This window comes from Neopsephotus bourkii, unplaced genomic scaffold (genome assembly GCF_033783945.1).
Source record: "Neopsephotus bourkii isolate Nb327-2 ecotype Australia unplaced genomic scaffold, CSIRO-AGI_Nbou_v1 NB_768, whole genome shotgun sequence".
NCBI classification, from domain to species: Eukaryota; Metazoa; Chordata; class Aves; order Psittaciformes; family Psittacidae; genus Neopsephotus; species Neopsephotus bourkii.
The window spans coordinates 1753554-1769339 of record NW_026901264.1 but is presented as its reverse complement, the minus strand read 5'-3'; the positions used below and the strand labels follow the sequence as shown (position 1 = coordinate 1769339).

Here is a 15786-nt window from a genome sequence, read left to right as displayed (position 1 = left end):
CTGAAATGTATTTTTCTTTCTTTTCAGAAACTTGTTCAACTCTCTCTGCAAAAGCATTTATTCCGTAGCACTTCTCAAATTTTACGAGTTTCCTACAACCACAATTTCTACCATTCCTTTCCTCCAGAGGAAAACATGCCTAAGGCCATTAAATATACAGTTTGTTCTTTTCTTTAATGTAGACAGACATTCACTGGAGGTATATTCAGCAAACCCCGCAACACATCAAAAAGCACAGACATGCCTTACCAGTGCAGGAATGTGTCTGGACAACAGTCACTCCAAACCCAGCATATGCAGATTACAACTGCTGATACATGCAGCTGCAGTAACTCTTGACAGCCTAGAGTTGCATTTGAGGGTGTTTGGAAGAATGCCCACACGCAGTAGGGATTGCTTAAGCTTCTGGGAATTTTATGCAGGTGTTTAACTTCCTGGGCAATTCTCAATCTCCTAAACACTTGAAAAACCATGACACCTTTAGGTGTTTAAATATACACCTGGAAGCCTACTATTTCAGGCCCATAATCAGGTGAATCTGTAGTTCTGGAACCTTTAATATTTTTCCTATCAGGATTAACACAACGCTTTAAAAAGAGAAGTTTTAAATCAGCTTTTGATGAGTTGGTAACAGATGAGTCTCTTGTTTTTCATTAATCATGCAAGGATGATTTCTGTGTCCTCACCTTACTCGATTTATGGTCCACATTGAAGGTTGCAATAGTGCCATCAGTCAACTCCCTGCCCTCTCTAAGGACCATATACTCAGACAGACGGTTTGCTAGGTATGTTTTACCAGTGCCACTGGGGCCAGATAAGATAATCCGTCTGTGTTCCATCAGGAGAGAGACATAACGCTGCAGTATAGGCTTTGGGATCAGTGATTCAAACACCAGACCATCCAAACTGTTCTCGCAGATACCTGCAACAGGAAAAAATTCCTCATTTAGAGAGAGATTCACCATCTTCAGCCAAACTGTCTCCGTTTTTAAAAGTTGTTTTCTTTTTCAACCAAGTAGCTATGATGAAAAACAAATCAAGATTAGTTGAAATCTGCCCCATCCCTGGCAGTGTTCAAGGCCAGGTTGGATGGGGCTTGGAGCAGTTTGGTCTAGTGGACGGTGTCCCTGCCTGGGGGCAGGGGGTTGGAACTGGATGAGCTTTAAGGTCCCTTCCAACCCAAACCATTTTGTGATTAGATGAACCAAATAGGTAGTCAAACCAGAGAACTGGAAAATGTTATTTTGTGACTGTACCAACACTGTATGTTGCAAACAGTAGGAACCCCAACAAAATCACACTTAGAAACAGCAGATTTAGATCTGACTTGACCAAGCTGTTTTTCACGTTCGAGGTAAATCCCTTCCCAACTCTGGTCCTCATGTTGAGGGATATGTTGAGCACATATGAAGCTACAAAAATAAAGGCAGAAGTGACTTGTGGGCTTAGCCTGTATCCTCCTTCATCTTTCTCTTCTAGGGTGTCTAAGGCCCTATGAAAGCTGCCATAATAAATGATTCCAGGCCACACTTTTCACGTACAAACCATCCACTTTACAGTACTTTGCCTTGTATGGTAATAATTCATCCAGAATTTACCTGTTTACTTTTGAATCACTAGACAAAACCTCCAGCTATCATCAACTCCCCCTGCTTTCCCAAACACTCGTAATTAAACTTCTCTGTATGCTGATAGTTATCTCTTCTAACAGAAAACTACTGATAAGCATTTATGCAATGTCAGCAGTCACTTTAGGCAGAACTGGCTCAGGAAAAACACACTGTGCTTCAAAATAAACAGCAGGAAGGGAAATTGGCAGATCACACAGAGAAAGTTTGCACCTCAATGGTTACTTGGTATATTAAATATTTATACAGGCAGCTTTATATCTCACAGCTATATGTAAGTGATTTTCCATAAACTGATTAAATACATTTCTATTTTACTGAAAATTGTTATCACAGATGAACCTTCAAAGTACAAGTCAAGCCAATGCAAGTTAAATGCAAAATCAGATTGAGGCTTTACAGATATGGCTAGACCTTAAGCCATATTTCACTTGGGATTTACTATTGGACAATGTATTCCAAGTAAGCAGAATAACCTGGGTTCACATCAGGCCTCAGTAAATTGAGGTACTTCATGGCTTGTCTTTCCACTGATTTGCTACCCACGGTAACTGATTTTTTACACTAATATTAAAAATACCAAACAATCCTTAGCCAAATTTCAAAGCTGAGCTGCAGTGTTTGGCAAGGGTCTCAAGTACTCCTCTACAGGCAGACCTACGTTTGAGATTTCACTGCTGTAACGTTCAAAATGCAGCAGGTTGAGGGTTTTTCCCCTGAAACCTGGTTTCCTAGTTTAGTTTTCATACAAAAAGGGTTCCCTGAGAAAACAAATGAAAAATGATACGAGAAATATAAGAAGTAAATTCTTAGAAGTATGATGTAATGAGAATTCTGAAAACCACACACTTTGAAAATAATCCAGATTTTAAGGTATCCCAAGAATTCTGGGATCCCTCCTTACTGGTGCTTAAGGGATGAGGAATCCTCAGTGAGACCAATCAAGCAAGTTAAATCCAGATGCTTTTCTACTCTGCATGAAGGAAATAACAAAGATGTAATGAAATTCTGAGGCTTTATTCATTTGGAAGGTACTTTGCGGCTCAAACAACTCTACCTCATCCCTTATGGTGTGAGATCTTCTCTAGGACAACTCCAGGCACGAGATTCAAGATATGTGGAGAAAACTGCTGAGTAATTTTTTCCTACTGTCACAGGTTGAAAATTTGCTAAATTTATAGACGCTGCATACTCTAAGTGGTGTCTTCGTCACATGAAAATAGAAGGACCAGTAAATAAAAGGCAGGGATGGGAAAAATAAACACAAGAAAAAGTTTCAACTTCTCTAAGATTCTTGACACAGCAAGCTTTGATAAAAGTGCAATTAGTGAGAGCTACAAGAGGCAGGTCAAGCATAACTACCTTTGATGGTAACTGAAATAGTGTTGTTTTCTCCAACTAGATAACCACAGGGCAGAAGCTCAGGTGTCTCTGCACTGTTAGTGCGTTTGATTTCTCCAATGCTGTAGCCCAGAACACTGTCTGAATTGAGGCCCAGCTGGCTCACAGGATCCACATGAATGATATACTCCTAGGGTGAAAAAGGGACATGGGAAGTTAGGCAGCACTGAAACCCAGCACTGAAAGCCACGGGGGGGCTTCGTTCTATGCTAGAATAGCCATCATCACATCAAGTTCAATGTTTCTTGGCACCATCATAACTGAATAGGCCAATTCAGGCACTCAGCAAACTGTACTCTCTAACCTTAAACAACCGTCGTACAACCCCATCCAGAACATCCCATTTGGTCTTGCCACTCACTCCAATGCAGCCTATGAGGAAGGTGCGAGGCCTTGAATCCTAAATGCACAGAAATGTGAAGTTAATAAATAAATCCTAACTGTATCAGGCAAGTCTGTTTAATGTTATAAAAATAGCTTTTTTTTCCCTCCCCCTTCATTTTTATTGTGGTGCATCTTTACCACTCTCTGTGGTGAATTCTGAATGGTATATGAAATCCTTCTGTTCTTCTAAACATCTTCCGTAGTGTTGGAGTAACAAATCTGAAGGACACTTATGCAGTGCTGATGTTAAGTAAATGGTTTTTATTAACCAATCTATGAACTATTCATAAAGACAAAACCTCTTAGGAGAATTCTAGGCAGGAAAGTTCATGGTATGTTCATTTTCCCATGACTCCACAATCAACTATATTGCTTTTGCAAGGTTTATTCTACTTACTTCCAGAAATGCTGCCGCAGACATAGAAATCTACAGATATACGTAAAAATTACACGTGGCTATATGTATAGTTACATACAGAGACAGCATTATAATTTACTGTCAATTTGCTCACCCAGGGCTGCAAATATTAATACAAAATCTGCTGAGTCAAATTTATTTCTGACTAGTCGTTTTTTGTGTGTGTGTCCCCTTACAATAGACATAAAATTATTTCGTAAGTACACCTGTAAAACAGGTGTTTAGGATTCTTTCTTTCAATTACTTGCAAGTGGAGAACGTCTGAAAGATGTCATTCAAAATGGGGTAGCTGTACCAGGGGAAAACCTGAATTAGAATGATAACATAGAGATGTCCTAGTTTGGATTCATTAAATTCTTCCAGAATATTGGCGCTTCCAGCATTTCAGTGTACCTTCTACTGACACACTGGATCATTTTCATTATTAGTTCAGAGCTATTGTAGATGAGTCCATGAGACAACCTGAACTGACAGTGCTGGGTCTCAGCAGTTCCATGGAAGTGGGAGGGAGCTGAGTGCCTTGTTCATCACTAGTGACACACCAATAAATCTGAATTCCCTGGCACATTCCACAGTCACTTATATTTTAAAGCTAGGCACAAAACATAACTCACCTCCTTCCATTTCATTTCATCCTGAAAGTTGACAACTATTTTGACGTGTCTGCCTCCTTCTTTCCGGGCAGAGCCATCTCCAGGGTCATCTAACAGCATGTCTGTGAAGAGAGAACATCAACGGCTTCATAGCTGTATCTTAATAACAATGAAGACCATTCTGGTCGATGCCAACACACTGTAGTCAAACACAACACATCTGGGCTTCACATGCCCCAAGGTAAAACATAAGAATGGGTTTACTGACTTCCCTACCAAATACCAGTATCACTTAAAAAGTGAAGTGCATTTAAAATTATTATTTTCCTTCCTATGATATATCCCCTGGGAAATGCACACTATTAAATGGCTTCAAACATGACTCTTGGCAGCTGAGGTCATAATTGGACAACTCCAACCTAGGGTGTAGCAGACCTATGACAACATTTTAAAAGGAGGCTTTGTGCCAGCTCCTGACATATTTCCACACCTCAACTGCTAATAATTTTCATGCTTTCATTTTTCCATGGCTAACCAAACCAAATCTTCCAAGTGCAGGATAAAACCTGCCCACCGCCTTTCTCATTAAACTCACCGAGACTGGTTGACTCTGTGAGGTTCAAACTGTGTTGAGAGAGACCCACTGAATGTCTTGGAGAGGATGAAATGGAAACCTGAGACTGAGCCCTGCTACAGCTGCCATGGTTTTCAGATTTCAGACGATCATTCTCTGCTTTTAGTTTTTCAATCTCACTCTTGAAAAGACAAAGTCAGGAGTTAAGAAGGCACAGTGAAAACACACTTAAAAGATAGCAACATAAGTAACTTCAGAACAAAGAACAGTTCAGCAGAAATGCCATTTTCATATTTTATCTTAATAAATTAATGATTTTAATTCTTACAATGTCCCTTCCATGAAACTTTTCAAAGTATTCCAGAAAACATAAATGTGGGAATTCACTGAACACTGAAATACAGCTATTTTAAGAGGCTGCTGACAGTCAAACTGATCTTCCCATGTTTTCAGGGTTGAAACCGTAGTTGAGGGCAGCAGAATTCATGTGTTCAAGCTGACTCTTAATATAGGTACAAGGTTTAACGCTTGCAAGATAAACACAACTTTAAGTAAGCATTTAAAAATTTCAAATTTACCTTCTTCCAGATCTTTACTGTGGGGCAGGCTGGCCAGTCTTTTAACACATCAACAAAACTGCAATATTTGAGGTGGTTACTTCTTACCTGCATTCTGTTCATCGCCTCACGAAGCTGGTCAAGCTGATGAGCAGAGCTAAGGGCTTCTAGCCGAATGTCAGTCAACTTCATCTCCTTATCTCTCAGCTCATTTCGTAACTGCATAACTGTTTCAGCTTCACTGTCAGTGCATTCAGAAATACTGGAGAAGATGGAAACACAGACACTGAACAAGACCATTCGTTACTTTTCAGATGATGCTTCTCCAGCATTTATTAGTAAATGACAGATAAACTCCTTTTATTCTGCAGGAAGCCAGCAACAGTTTGGGCTTATTTGATTAGTGATACATAAGTCAGGTATTAAATATGTCATGGGAAAATTAGGAACTAGTGAAATAAGTATGTCTGAGGGTTATTTGTCTTGAATCCTGAAACAGAATTCTGGAAACCACCTCCTATTGGATAGTCTTCTTTTTTTTTTCATGGTAGTTGCCATAAAGGAAAATGTCTAAAGCCAAAATCTAAATAAATGAAGGGGGTGCAGGTAGTAAGAGCAGTTGGCTGGAGATTGATGAGTTTACAGACAGATTTAAAGCTCACCAGGTGTGCACAGCTGGGTTTCCCTGAACTGTTCTGGAGGGCTTTGGAACTCTACACCTATTCAAGTGTGATAAATTCCTGCTCGCTTCAAAGCACTCAGGCTTAAAACATTTTTGGTGGCAATTTTCTTCCCTCCTCCCCCAATAAAAAAAAAAAAAGATTCTGGGTGAGTAACGTTTCAGCACATTCGTAAGTGTATCTATATAAAGATCAACTACACAGCTGCAGGCTTTGAAGGAGATTTCAGTTAAAATATCTCTCCCTAAATCAGGTTAATGAGATCCTTTCCCAACCAAAAAGCCAAAATACAGAAGTTTTACTTGTATTCTATCCTTCCCTGAGTTTTCCTATTTACCTCTTTTCATATCAAGATGAGACACAGCACATAGCATTTTGACTGACGATAGACGGGATCAGAATTTGACAAGTTTCTGGCCTCAGAGTTCTAATGCACAATTTGCTGTCGTTACCAGAACCTCACTCAGTTAGGCTCAAGACACTGGAGAAGCTTCTAATAATTAATGAGGGATTAGATTCAGCTACTAACATTTCATCACTATTATATGGCTGGAAATTATTGCTATTGTTTTCACTTCTTCATGTGAAAACAAGCAATGGGCAAAATATCAAGTCTGGGTACTTACTCAAATGCATTTGATTTGAAATCAGGATGGAAGCTTTGCATGACATCTTCACGGTCATAAGGCTGCTTGGTAATTACATGTTTCACAATACTACCTCTTACAACTTTCTGTGTTTATTTATCCTACTCAAGTGACGAAGCTAATGACAGAATTAACATAAAATCTGTTTTACAGAGTTACCCAAGCACATTCTAAAATGTGAGTTCAGAGACAAACTAGCATGGTAAGGCAATTAATTAACTTTATTTCACACACGGCCAAAATGAAGCCTCAAGATTGCCTGTGACCTTCCCATGAACATAAAACGAGTTAAGCAGCACAGCAGAAGTCCTGCCTTTAAAGTCTACCTGTCATTCTCATACAAACCCAAGCAAAAGGGTATGGTCTGGTCATACAGATAAGCGCATACAATAGCTTGCTACCACCCAAAAGAGCCCATTTGTTTCTCACTCCTCTTCCCCAGCCTGCTCCTGGCAGTTGCCGCTGTCATGCTTCCACGCCTATGCCAGTTCTGGCACTATCAGAGTCTGATCAGAGCCCTGAGCTGAGCCAACCCAGCAACCTGGGGGGAAAAAAATCCCTGTTTCTGTCAAACTGTTTTCTACATAATTAGCATGTTGCATCAGCTCAGTGGAGCTCTCTGAGAAGTAGCAGAGCCAGTGCAAGAGAAGGAGCAGGCAAGGTGGCTGGGTAGGTACGAAATTAAAAAAGGAGTGGATCATCTCCACTCACCAGGCATAAACTGGCAGATGAGTTCAGCTGTATCATTAACTATCCTGTTTGATTTCCAGTAAATCTTTACCTTTATCTGAATTTGTCAACTTAACTGGGAATTCATCATGGCAGATTAGCTACGGAAATCATCAAGGCAGATTAGCAGTCTTTAGCCACCAGAGAAAACAAAATCTCAGACTTGGCCTGGCTTGTTCCATTAACAGGAAGAGATCCAATTAATTCTGCCCTTTAAGGTCCCCCTGGTTATAAATACTCTTCATACTCAGTATGTTCTCCTGAGATAGCATCCCAATGAAATAAAAATTATGCTACAGTAACAATGCAATGATTTTTGGCTTCCTGGAGACTAACAGAAAGGCACTAGGTTGAGAGTCACCCTACACATCTTTAATTCCCTGAACATAAAATTCAGCTATTCTATTCTCTGCCTGTAATCTCTCTTGACTACAGAACATTCAAAATAGGCAGTAGGTGTAAGTGTGATCTCTGTTCCTTCTTTTGCCAGTATGACAGGATTAAGGATTTCACCCCATTTAGCAAAAGACAGTATCCCTCTCTGGTTGATAAGGTAAGTGATGCTTGGGAGAAAGACCCATCAGTGGCAACAGACCAGCCCTGATCTATAGCACAGTCTAGCCCACTGCATCTCCTGCTGTGGCCTCATGATTAAGAGCTGTCAGACTGTTGTAGTGCTTGTACAGATGTGCAGGTTCTTAAACAGAAGAATCAAAGGTGACAGGGTGGTGTCAGGTACATTTTGCCTCTGCTTGTTGTTTCTGTAAAGCGGCCTAGAGATGTTTTTTCAAGCTAGCGTGTAAAACTCTGGATCTCTTCCAAGCACGGTATTTCTCTTTACCAATGCAGCAAGATGCCTTCCACGGCATTTGCTGTTTAGAACTTAAATCACTTACAGAGAATTAGAATGGGAAGCTCTCAGCAATGACGTTGAAACAGTGGAGTTATGGTGTGGCAGCTTTGGTGAAGAAGGTAACGAAGAATCAGTCATCTCCTCAATATCTGAATGAGAAGATGCTGACTTGGGAGATTTCTTTTTACCAAAAGCTTGCTTGAAGGAGCTGCGTAACTGAAAAAATCCCAAGAACACAACAGCAGGCACATCATTAAGAACGGAACCAGGCAAAAAGAGCTACAGACTAAGAACTTTAACATGCAAATACTCCAACTGATAAAAGCCATACTCATGTATATTTTAATACAAGTAAAAAAGAATAAAAAAGCTTTTTTTTCCTAGACGATGAGATTAATAATGTCAATAGGAGTGGATATCAATGCTTCCTATTTTTAATCGTTTAATGGCAAATTCTGTTCAGTGCAACAAGCTTGACGGCGATGTTCTAACAACTTGCAGCTACAACATGATGTGGCTCAGCCAAGATTAATGATGCTGAAATGGTTAGTGGTGTAAATGGATGGGTTAGCTTTGTGTCTCATAGTGTAAAGTAGGTCTTCCTTACCTCATTGACCTGCCAGAAGAAGCGCAAGCAAAAGGCAGTGGGGGAATGAAAAAAAGACATGTTTTAACAGGAAAGCCAGGAAAGCTTTGGCTTTCTAAGACAAACATGATCAATAATCAACAAAGACCAACAGTTACTTTAAAACTGGAACTCTATTATCCATAAACAAGGTGTTTCAAAAGACATACGGTTATTTTGTGTTACCTGGGAGAAACGCCACACCAAAATCTCTTAACTATTTAAATTTTATTTTCTCCTTAGCTCAGATAGAATGTTTTGGCTAACAGCCAAGTTAATATTGTGGTTTTCATTGCAGAAACAAGTATTTCACCTACCTGCAATTAAAATAACTTTTTTTTCATGTGACTGCCATATTCAAACAACAAAAAGAATGAATATTCATGTGATTAAACTGATGTTATTCCAAAGTTACAGTTCAACAGTTAGTGCTCAAGAAGCATTTGGACAATGGTCTTAGATAAATGATTTAATTTTTAGGTTGCCTTGTGTAGGGTCAGGGTTTGGACTTGATGATCGTCATGGAACCCTTCCAACTCAGGATACTCTATGAACACCATTTAATGCTATCGCAAATTAACTGTTGTAAACAGGCTCGCTTAGTATGAGCTGAAAGTTAATTTTAAACTAGACAAAGACTCCTACAGTGAGAAATGTTGAAAATCTGGTGTTTCAGCTCTGAATGGACAGCTGTGTTGTTTCCATAGATAACAAAAAGATCTTGGCTGAGAACTTCCTCAGTATTTGTGGAATAGACAACAATGGGTAATCAGACCCAAGTTACGTATTTTTCTCAGTAAATTACTGACTGAATTTCCAATCTGCGTTTCACAGTGATGATGTACTCACCTTTTAAAACAACATAAAAAGACTGTCCTTTTTCTCATACTTCCTGAAAACTTTGTTTATTTTTAATAAGGAGATGTTTCCTTAACCTTCTTTAAAAATAGTCATCTGCTGAAGGATAAGTGTTGATGTAGGGTAATACCTTCTAGGTTACAAAAACAAAGAACTGAAGCTAAAGCAAAAACTTAGTGTTTGTCTTAACCAAAGCTGAATGATTATGAACGGTTTGCATCACCAATCCAGAATTGCTAGCAATTTCAGTTAAAGCAAATTACTTTGTCTATAACTGATGCATAAGCTAGCACAAGAAGGATTTGGAGATGACAGTTTCCATTCAACCAATTATTTCAGGGGCAGAGTGGAAATACTGCTGTTATGAAGGACCTGGAAAGATATCAAAATTAAACCACTGGGACAAAAGAGAGAAATAAAAACAAGAACCTGCTCAGAAAGCTGTTTCCTACAGTTCAGGAGTTTCACAAGCATTTCTGAGAGGATACTGTGCAAATACAAATCAAGCTTTTACCAGCTCTAACTGCATTTTGTATTTATATGGATTTATCTGTACATCCAAAAGATCCAGGAAGACTTAAATTCAGTAGGAAGGAAGGGATGGATTGCTTTACTGGGTACAATAAAGGATCTAGGGACTTTTGTCCAGACTACAATCAGACTAGGATGCTAAGGCAATTATGGTCTAATTGAAAATGAAGTTTAATATAATGTACCTTTCCTCCAGTACAGGGTACCTTGTACACAGTACATGATGTGCAAAGAAGGAAAAATGAGAAATGACAGGTAAGCAAAACTGTTCAAGATCGGTATTTTTTCATTGTAGAGCTTCATGGCAATTCTCAAAACAGTTCTTAAGATATTTAACATGTTCACTTAAAAGCAAGCCCTACAAGCCTAAGAAAAAAAGAAGACTCTCTCATTGTAGATTTGCTTTTACTTTAATGACAGACCTCGGGTTTTCCCTAAGGGGTGGGACACCATATTACTTTTAGCCAGAATTGATCTTTGACAGTTATTTCTAATTTAAGACTGGCCTTTCAGCTGTAGAAGCTAAAACTCAATACTATGCAGAGTCAACACAAGCATACACATCACTTAGGACTCAAACTTTCAAAAGAGTTTACACAGGATTTCAGCAGTGCATAGTCCTTGTGCTAACCTGCTGCAGGAGGGAAGGAGGGAGGAGCTGAGCAGCTCGGTTTCACTGGGCATGTTCTGACAGTTTTATATAAACCTCACACAATCTGCTAAAGTACACTCACCCAGTTCTTCCTCTTCTTTTTCTTTGAATCACTCTCAATGTTGCTCCCCACACTGGAGTGACTGGTAGCACTGTTAATACTGGAGACACTATCCGAAGAGTGCTGTCTGCGGATCCGCAGGTCTGTGGCTTGAGCAGCTCCAGGTCCTGTGTATGAATGGAGGCAATGTCAAAATTTGCAATTTGGTGTTATATTATGTAATCTAAAAGAAACACTTAAGGAAACAAACACCTTGACAATCACCTTGGTGTAATTCAAAGCACTGCTGCTCATCACAGAATGATAGAATGGTTTGGGTTGGAAAGGATCTTAAAGCTCATCCAGTTTCAAAATCCTGCCCCAGGCAGAGACACCTTCCACTAGACCAGGCTGCTCCAAGCCCCGTACAACCTGGCCTTGAACACTGCTAGGGAGGGAGCATTTAACACACCTTTGGTTAGCCTGTTCCAGTGCCTCAACACCCTCACAGGGAAAAACTTTATAGCTAACCTCAACTTCCTGTTCAAGTTTAAACCCTTCACCACCTGTCCTATTGCTACAGTCCCTGAGAGTCCCTCTCCAGCATCCCTATAGGTCCCCTTCAGATACTGGAAGGCTGCTATGAGGTCTCCATGCAGCTTCTGTTCTCCAGACTGAAGAGGCTCAGTTCTCTCAGGCTGCTTCCTATCCAAACCTTTGTTCATACAGGAGGTGCTCCAGCCCCTGATCATCCTCATGGCCTTCTCTGGACTTCATGTCCTTTTTATGTTGAGGACACCAGAACTGCACACAATACTCCAAGTGAGGTCTCATGAGAACAGAGTAAAGGGGCAGGATCACCTCCTTCGGCCTGCTGGTCACACTTTTTTTCATGCAGCCTAGTACATGATAATCACTGTTTGTTGTGGAGAGATTAAAATCTCAGACCCAGACCTTACAAACCCTTCCATGAGGAATATATCTCCGTGTAAATTACCAGGATAAATACAAGATGTGTGATAGACAGGACTGTATTTAGACTTTAAACTGGAGATTACTGAAAACACTGAAGAAAATAAACCAAGCATCTGACAGCTCTGAAATGGGGATCTCTGTTCCCTGCTACTTCACAACAGCAGCTAGGTGGGTGAATTACTAAATGATTCTAGTAAATTCAGTGAATTTTCCACACTGAAGGTGGAAAAGCTCTGTTAAAACACCTTCCTGGTTTACTTTTCCATTTATTTCTGTACAATTTATCACAGTTTATACAGATACCTATTTCAAATCCTGCATGATCTTAAACAAGTTAACTAGAGCATGCTTATGAGACAAAGCTGATCTTTGATGGTTACATCAGCTACTCCTGAGAGGACAAAAGTCTCATGAGCACTGCACAGTTTCTATAGGTGATGCTGTGCTGCTCACCTTTGCAGCTGAGCTCAGGTGTGTTGATGACTCCGTTGATGGCAGCCTGGGCAGCAGCATTTTGCTTCTTCAGTAGTTCAATTGTCTTCCTTAACTCATTCAGTTCTGAGTCCTTGAATAAGGGTTAAAAAAAAAAAAAAAAAAGGTGACATGTTGGAAAATGCTGATGGCAACTTCTCCAAAGAAGCCACTTTTCAATTTGGGCATTGGTAGCTGATAAGAGAATTTCTGGAATATATGTACAAGGAGATGAAAATGAGGTTTGGCATGCATAGGGGAGCACACACTTGCTAAGCTGCAAAATAGCTTGGTTGTTATGATAAGAAAGAATACAGAAGCTCTGGAATACAGAAATATTGTGTATATTGAATTGTGTATGCTTGAACATACACTACTTAATTGCATGTATTCAAGCATACTGTCCAAACCCCCAGTGTTGCCTGTCTTGCAAGGATTTTTCTCAGCATTTCTCTTTATCATGAACATGTGTGGATGCACTGGGAAGAAACTTGTTGCAAAACCATGCAATAATGAAGACGTGTGTCCAAACCAACAACCTGTAGAAATAACCTGCTCACTTGACACAACATCCCAGTGCAGAAAATGAGGATTCTATGCAAAATTTTGATTCCATTTTACTCTGTCACCGCAACTGAGGAAAGAAAGCCAACCGTGCAAAACCCCCACAACCACAGAAGAAGCACAAGCAGCAGTGCTGGAAACAGAAGTTAAGACTTCCCCAAATCCTTTTCAAGCTTGCCTTTTGTTCTGCTGTCATTGTCAGGCTCTGCAGTCTGATCGTCATATTCCCCAGGCTCTGCTCAAACGCTGCCACGAGGTGAGCCTGAAAGTCAAACCATACAGAAGTAAATGCTCTCCCCAAACAAGCACATTTCTGCAGCTATTTAAATGGACCAGCTAGGGAACTGCATCGTCTGTCGTGTAAACAATACAGACTAAAAACACTGATCAGAAAAAGTCAAATGAGTAGAGCATGAGTTGTGAAAATGCTTACAAACGAATTACCAGGAACTATTTATTTGTGGAAAATCAGAAATGACAAAGGTAATCAACCAACTTCAAGATTTTAGCAAACATCAGCCCTTTCCTGTACAACTACTACAGCAGCATGCTACAGAATGATGCAGTTTTAGGCTATAAACCCTGCCCTGCTCAGCAGCAGCTGCTACCAAATACTTCAGAAAACAGAGACACATGAGTAATACTGTGACCTGGTACATCAGGAGATTTCCTGGAGGTGGCTCCTCACTCAGCTACTACATCCACCTCTTAAAGACACCATGATTGCAATATCCAGGACAGCTGCCTCAAATTGTCCTAGCTATTGCAATCACATCAACATGCTCTAACAAAGGATCCAAGAGTGGTATTGCTTTTTCTAGTTTGGAATTCTCATTTATTCTGTAAGATGTGCAATCCTACATCCAGAACACAAGAAAAAAATTACCTCCTGGATCCCTAAGAAGTAATGGTCCTTTGAAAAGCCAACCTCAAACTAATCTAGTTCATGTGCTTTTCTCAGCTGTTTAAAGCTGCTTGGATCTTGTGATAAACGGAAAACACATTTTTGAAATAGAAAGACTTAATAGATTCAATTTTTTCTTGAAACATCCAATTTATTAACTGAGTCTTTCCAAGAATGCTTTAGGGAATACACCTTGCCACCTGAAAGTATCCCTGACACCAAGAAGGTATGGAAGGATGTCCTTGGTTATCTAGCCATGTCCACAAGCTATTGCAAGCAATGACATGACAAGACATCCTGTCACAAAACGTAGAGAGGAAAAAGAGACAAACAAATCCATATTTCTGAACGTCTTCTGTTCAGTTCTGAAATCAGACTCCGTCTTCGACTTTTTATGTGGGCCATTATTAGCATGTATAAGATTACCTACTGATAGTTTTCAGGTGACCTTCATATGGTTAAGGGAACTCTTGCCACAAAGCTTTACACAAAAAGTTTACAGGGGGGGTTGGAACTAGATGATCTTAAGGTCCTTTCCAACCCTAACTATTCTATGATTCTATAATCTTAAGTCTTCTCCCACGTATGCATATACATATATATATATGTAAAATATATATACCCCCAAACAACATATATATATAGTACATATATGGGGGTGTATATACATATGCACACCCCAAACAACAAAATGTCACTCCTAATTTGTAGGAGGATGCCCTAAAAAACAAATTAAAACAGAAAATAGTATACCATAGAATGGTTTGGGTTGGAAAGGACCTAAGATCATCCAGTTCCACCCCCCTGCCATGGGCAGGGACACCTCACACTAGATCAAACCTGGCCTTGATAAAATATAAAGCAAGTTTTTAGATAGAGAAAAGCCAGATAGAAACATCCCTCCAACTAGATCACTATTTTCCTCGTGGAGATTTAAGGCAAAAAGGTGCTTCAGGTTTCAGATTTTTCACTGTGCTATCCCAACAGAACTCCAAAAGCCAAGTTAGGCAGTTGAGTCCAGAGATGCCTTCGCTGCAGAAAGGGATAAGGACTACTTCAGCATTGCAGTCAATCTGCCAGATGCTTAACAGGCCAATGTATCTGCATCTAACTCAAAGAGTTTTTCAATATTTGAATATCTGCTTGGAACCAAGGTCCATGTGCTAAATATGGTTCAAAACATCTGGTGCTTGGTCAATTACCCTTTTCTGTTTTCCCATGAAGCACTGAGACCCAATGTTGATTACATTAAGGACATCAGCTAGGAAATGAAAATGATGGTAAGTTAAAGGAAGGAAATACAGATTGAGAAGGCGGAAAGGACCTTGGTAAGAGAGAACTATGTTTCCAGTGAAACGACATGGCATCGCTTTATAGATACACATGTATAGGTATATGGATACGGATGTGTACAAATAACAGAGACATAGTTCAACATATATTTGTCTCATTAGGCACAATAATCTACACAAACTATAAAAAATACATTATTTTGCTACTGGAAATAATTCTATACACAAAATGACACATAAAATTGTGTGAAATCTTTCCAAACGGAAAAGGACATTCTCTCGCCTAAATATACACAGAACAGCAAAACCTTTCACGGAGCTATTCCTGACTTGTTCAGCAGCAGCACACAGCTGACTTATCCTAAATAACTGTCCTCACATTCGCAGTGAAAACAAACATGAGCAGTACA

General features: G+C 39.7%; 1 protein-coding gene across 2 annotated transcripts in view; it reads right to left on the bottom strand.

The window, feature by feature from the left end:
* The window catches only part of NAV2 (neuron navigator 2), a 219988-nt gene that overhangs the window by 11504 nt on the left and 192698 nt on the right, over window positions 1-15786 (bottom strand). For both annotated transcript variants that reach the window (XM_061355051.1, XM_061355052.1), the window contains 10 exons: window positions 13359-13442; window positions 12599-12710; window positions 11213-11358; window positions 8508-8680; window positions 5664-5817; window positions 5020-5179; window positions 4446-4546; window positions 3334-3429; window positions 2991-3159; window positions 687-922 (listed from right to left, as the gene is read on the bottom strand). In XM_061355051.1, the coding sequence (XP_061211035.1) occupies window positions 687-922; window positions 2991-3159; window positions 3334-3429; window positions 4446-4546; window positions 5020-5179; window positions 5664-5817; window positions 8508-8680; window positions 11213-11358; window positions 12599-12710; window positions 13359-13442 (1431 nt within the window). The remainder of the gene's footprint in view (window positions 1-686; window positions 923-2990; window positions 3160-3333; window positions 3430-4445; window positions 4547-5019; window positions 5180-5663; window positions 5818-8507; window positions 8681-11212; window positions 11359-12598; window positions 12711-13358; window positions 13443-15786) is intronic.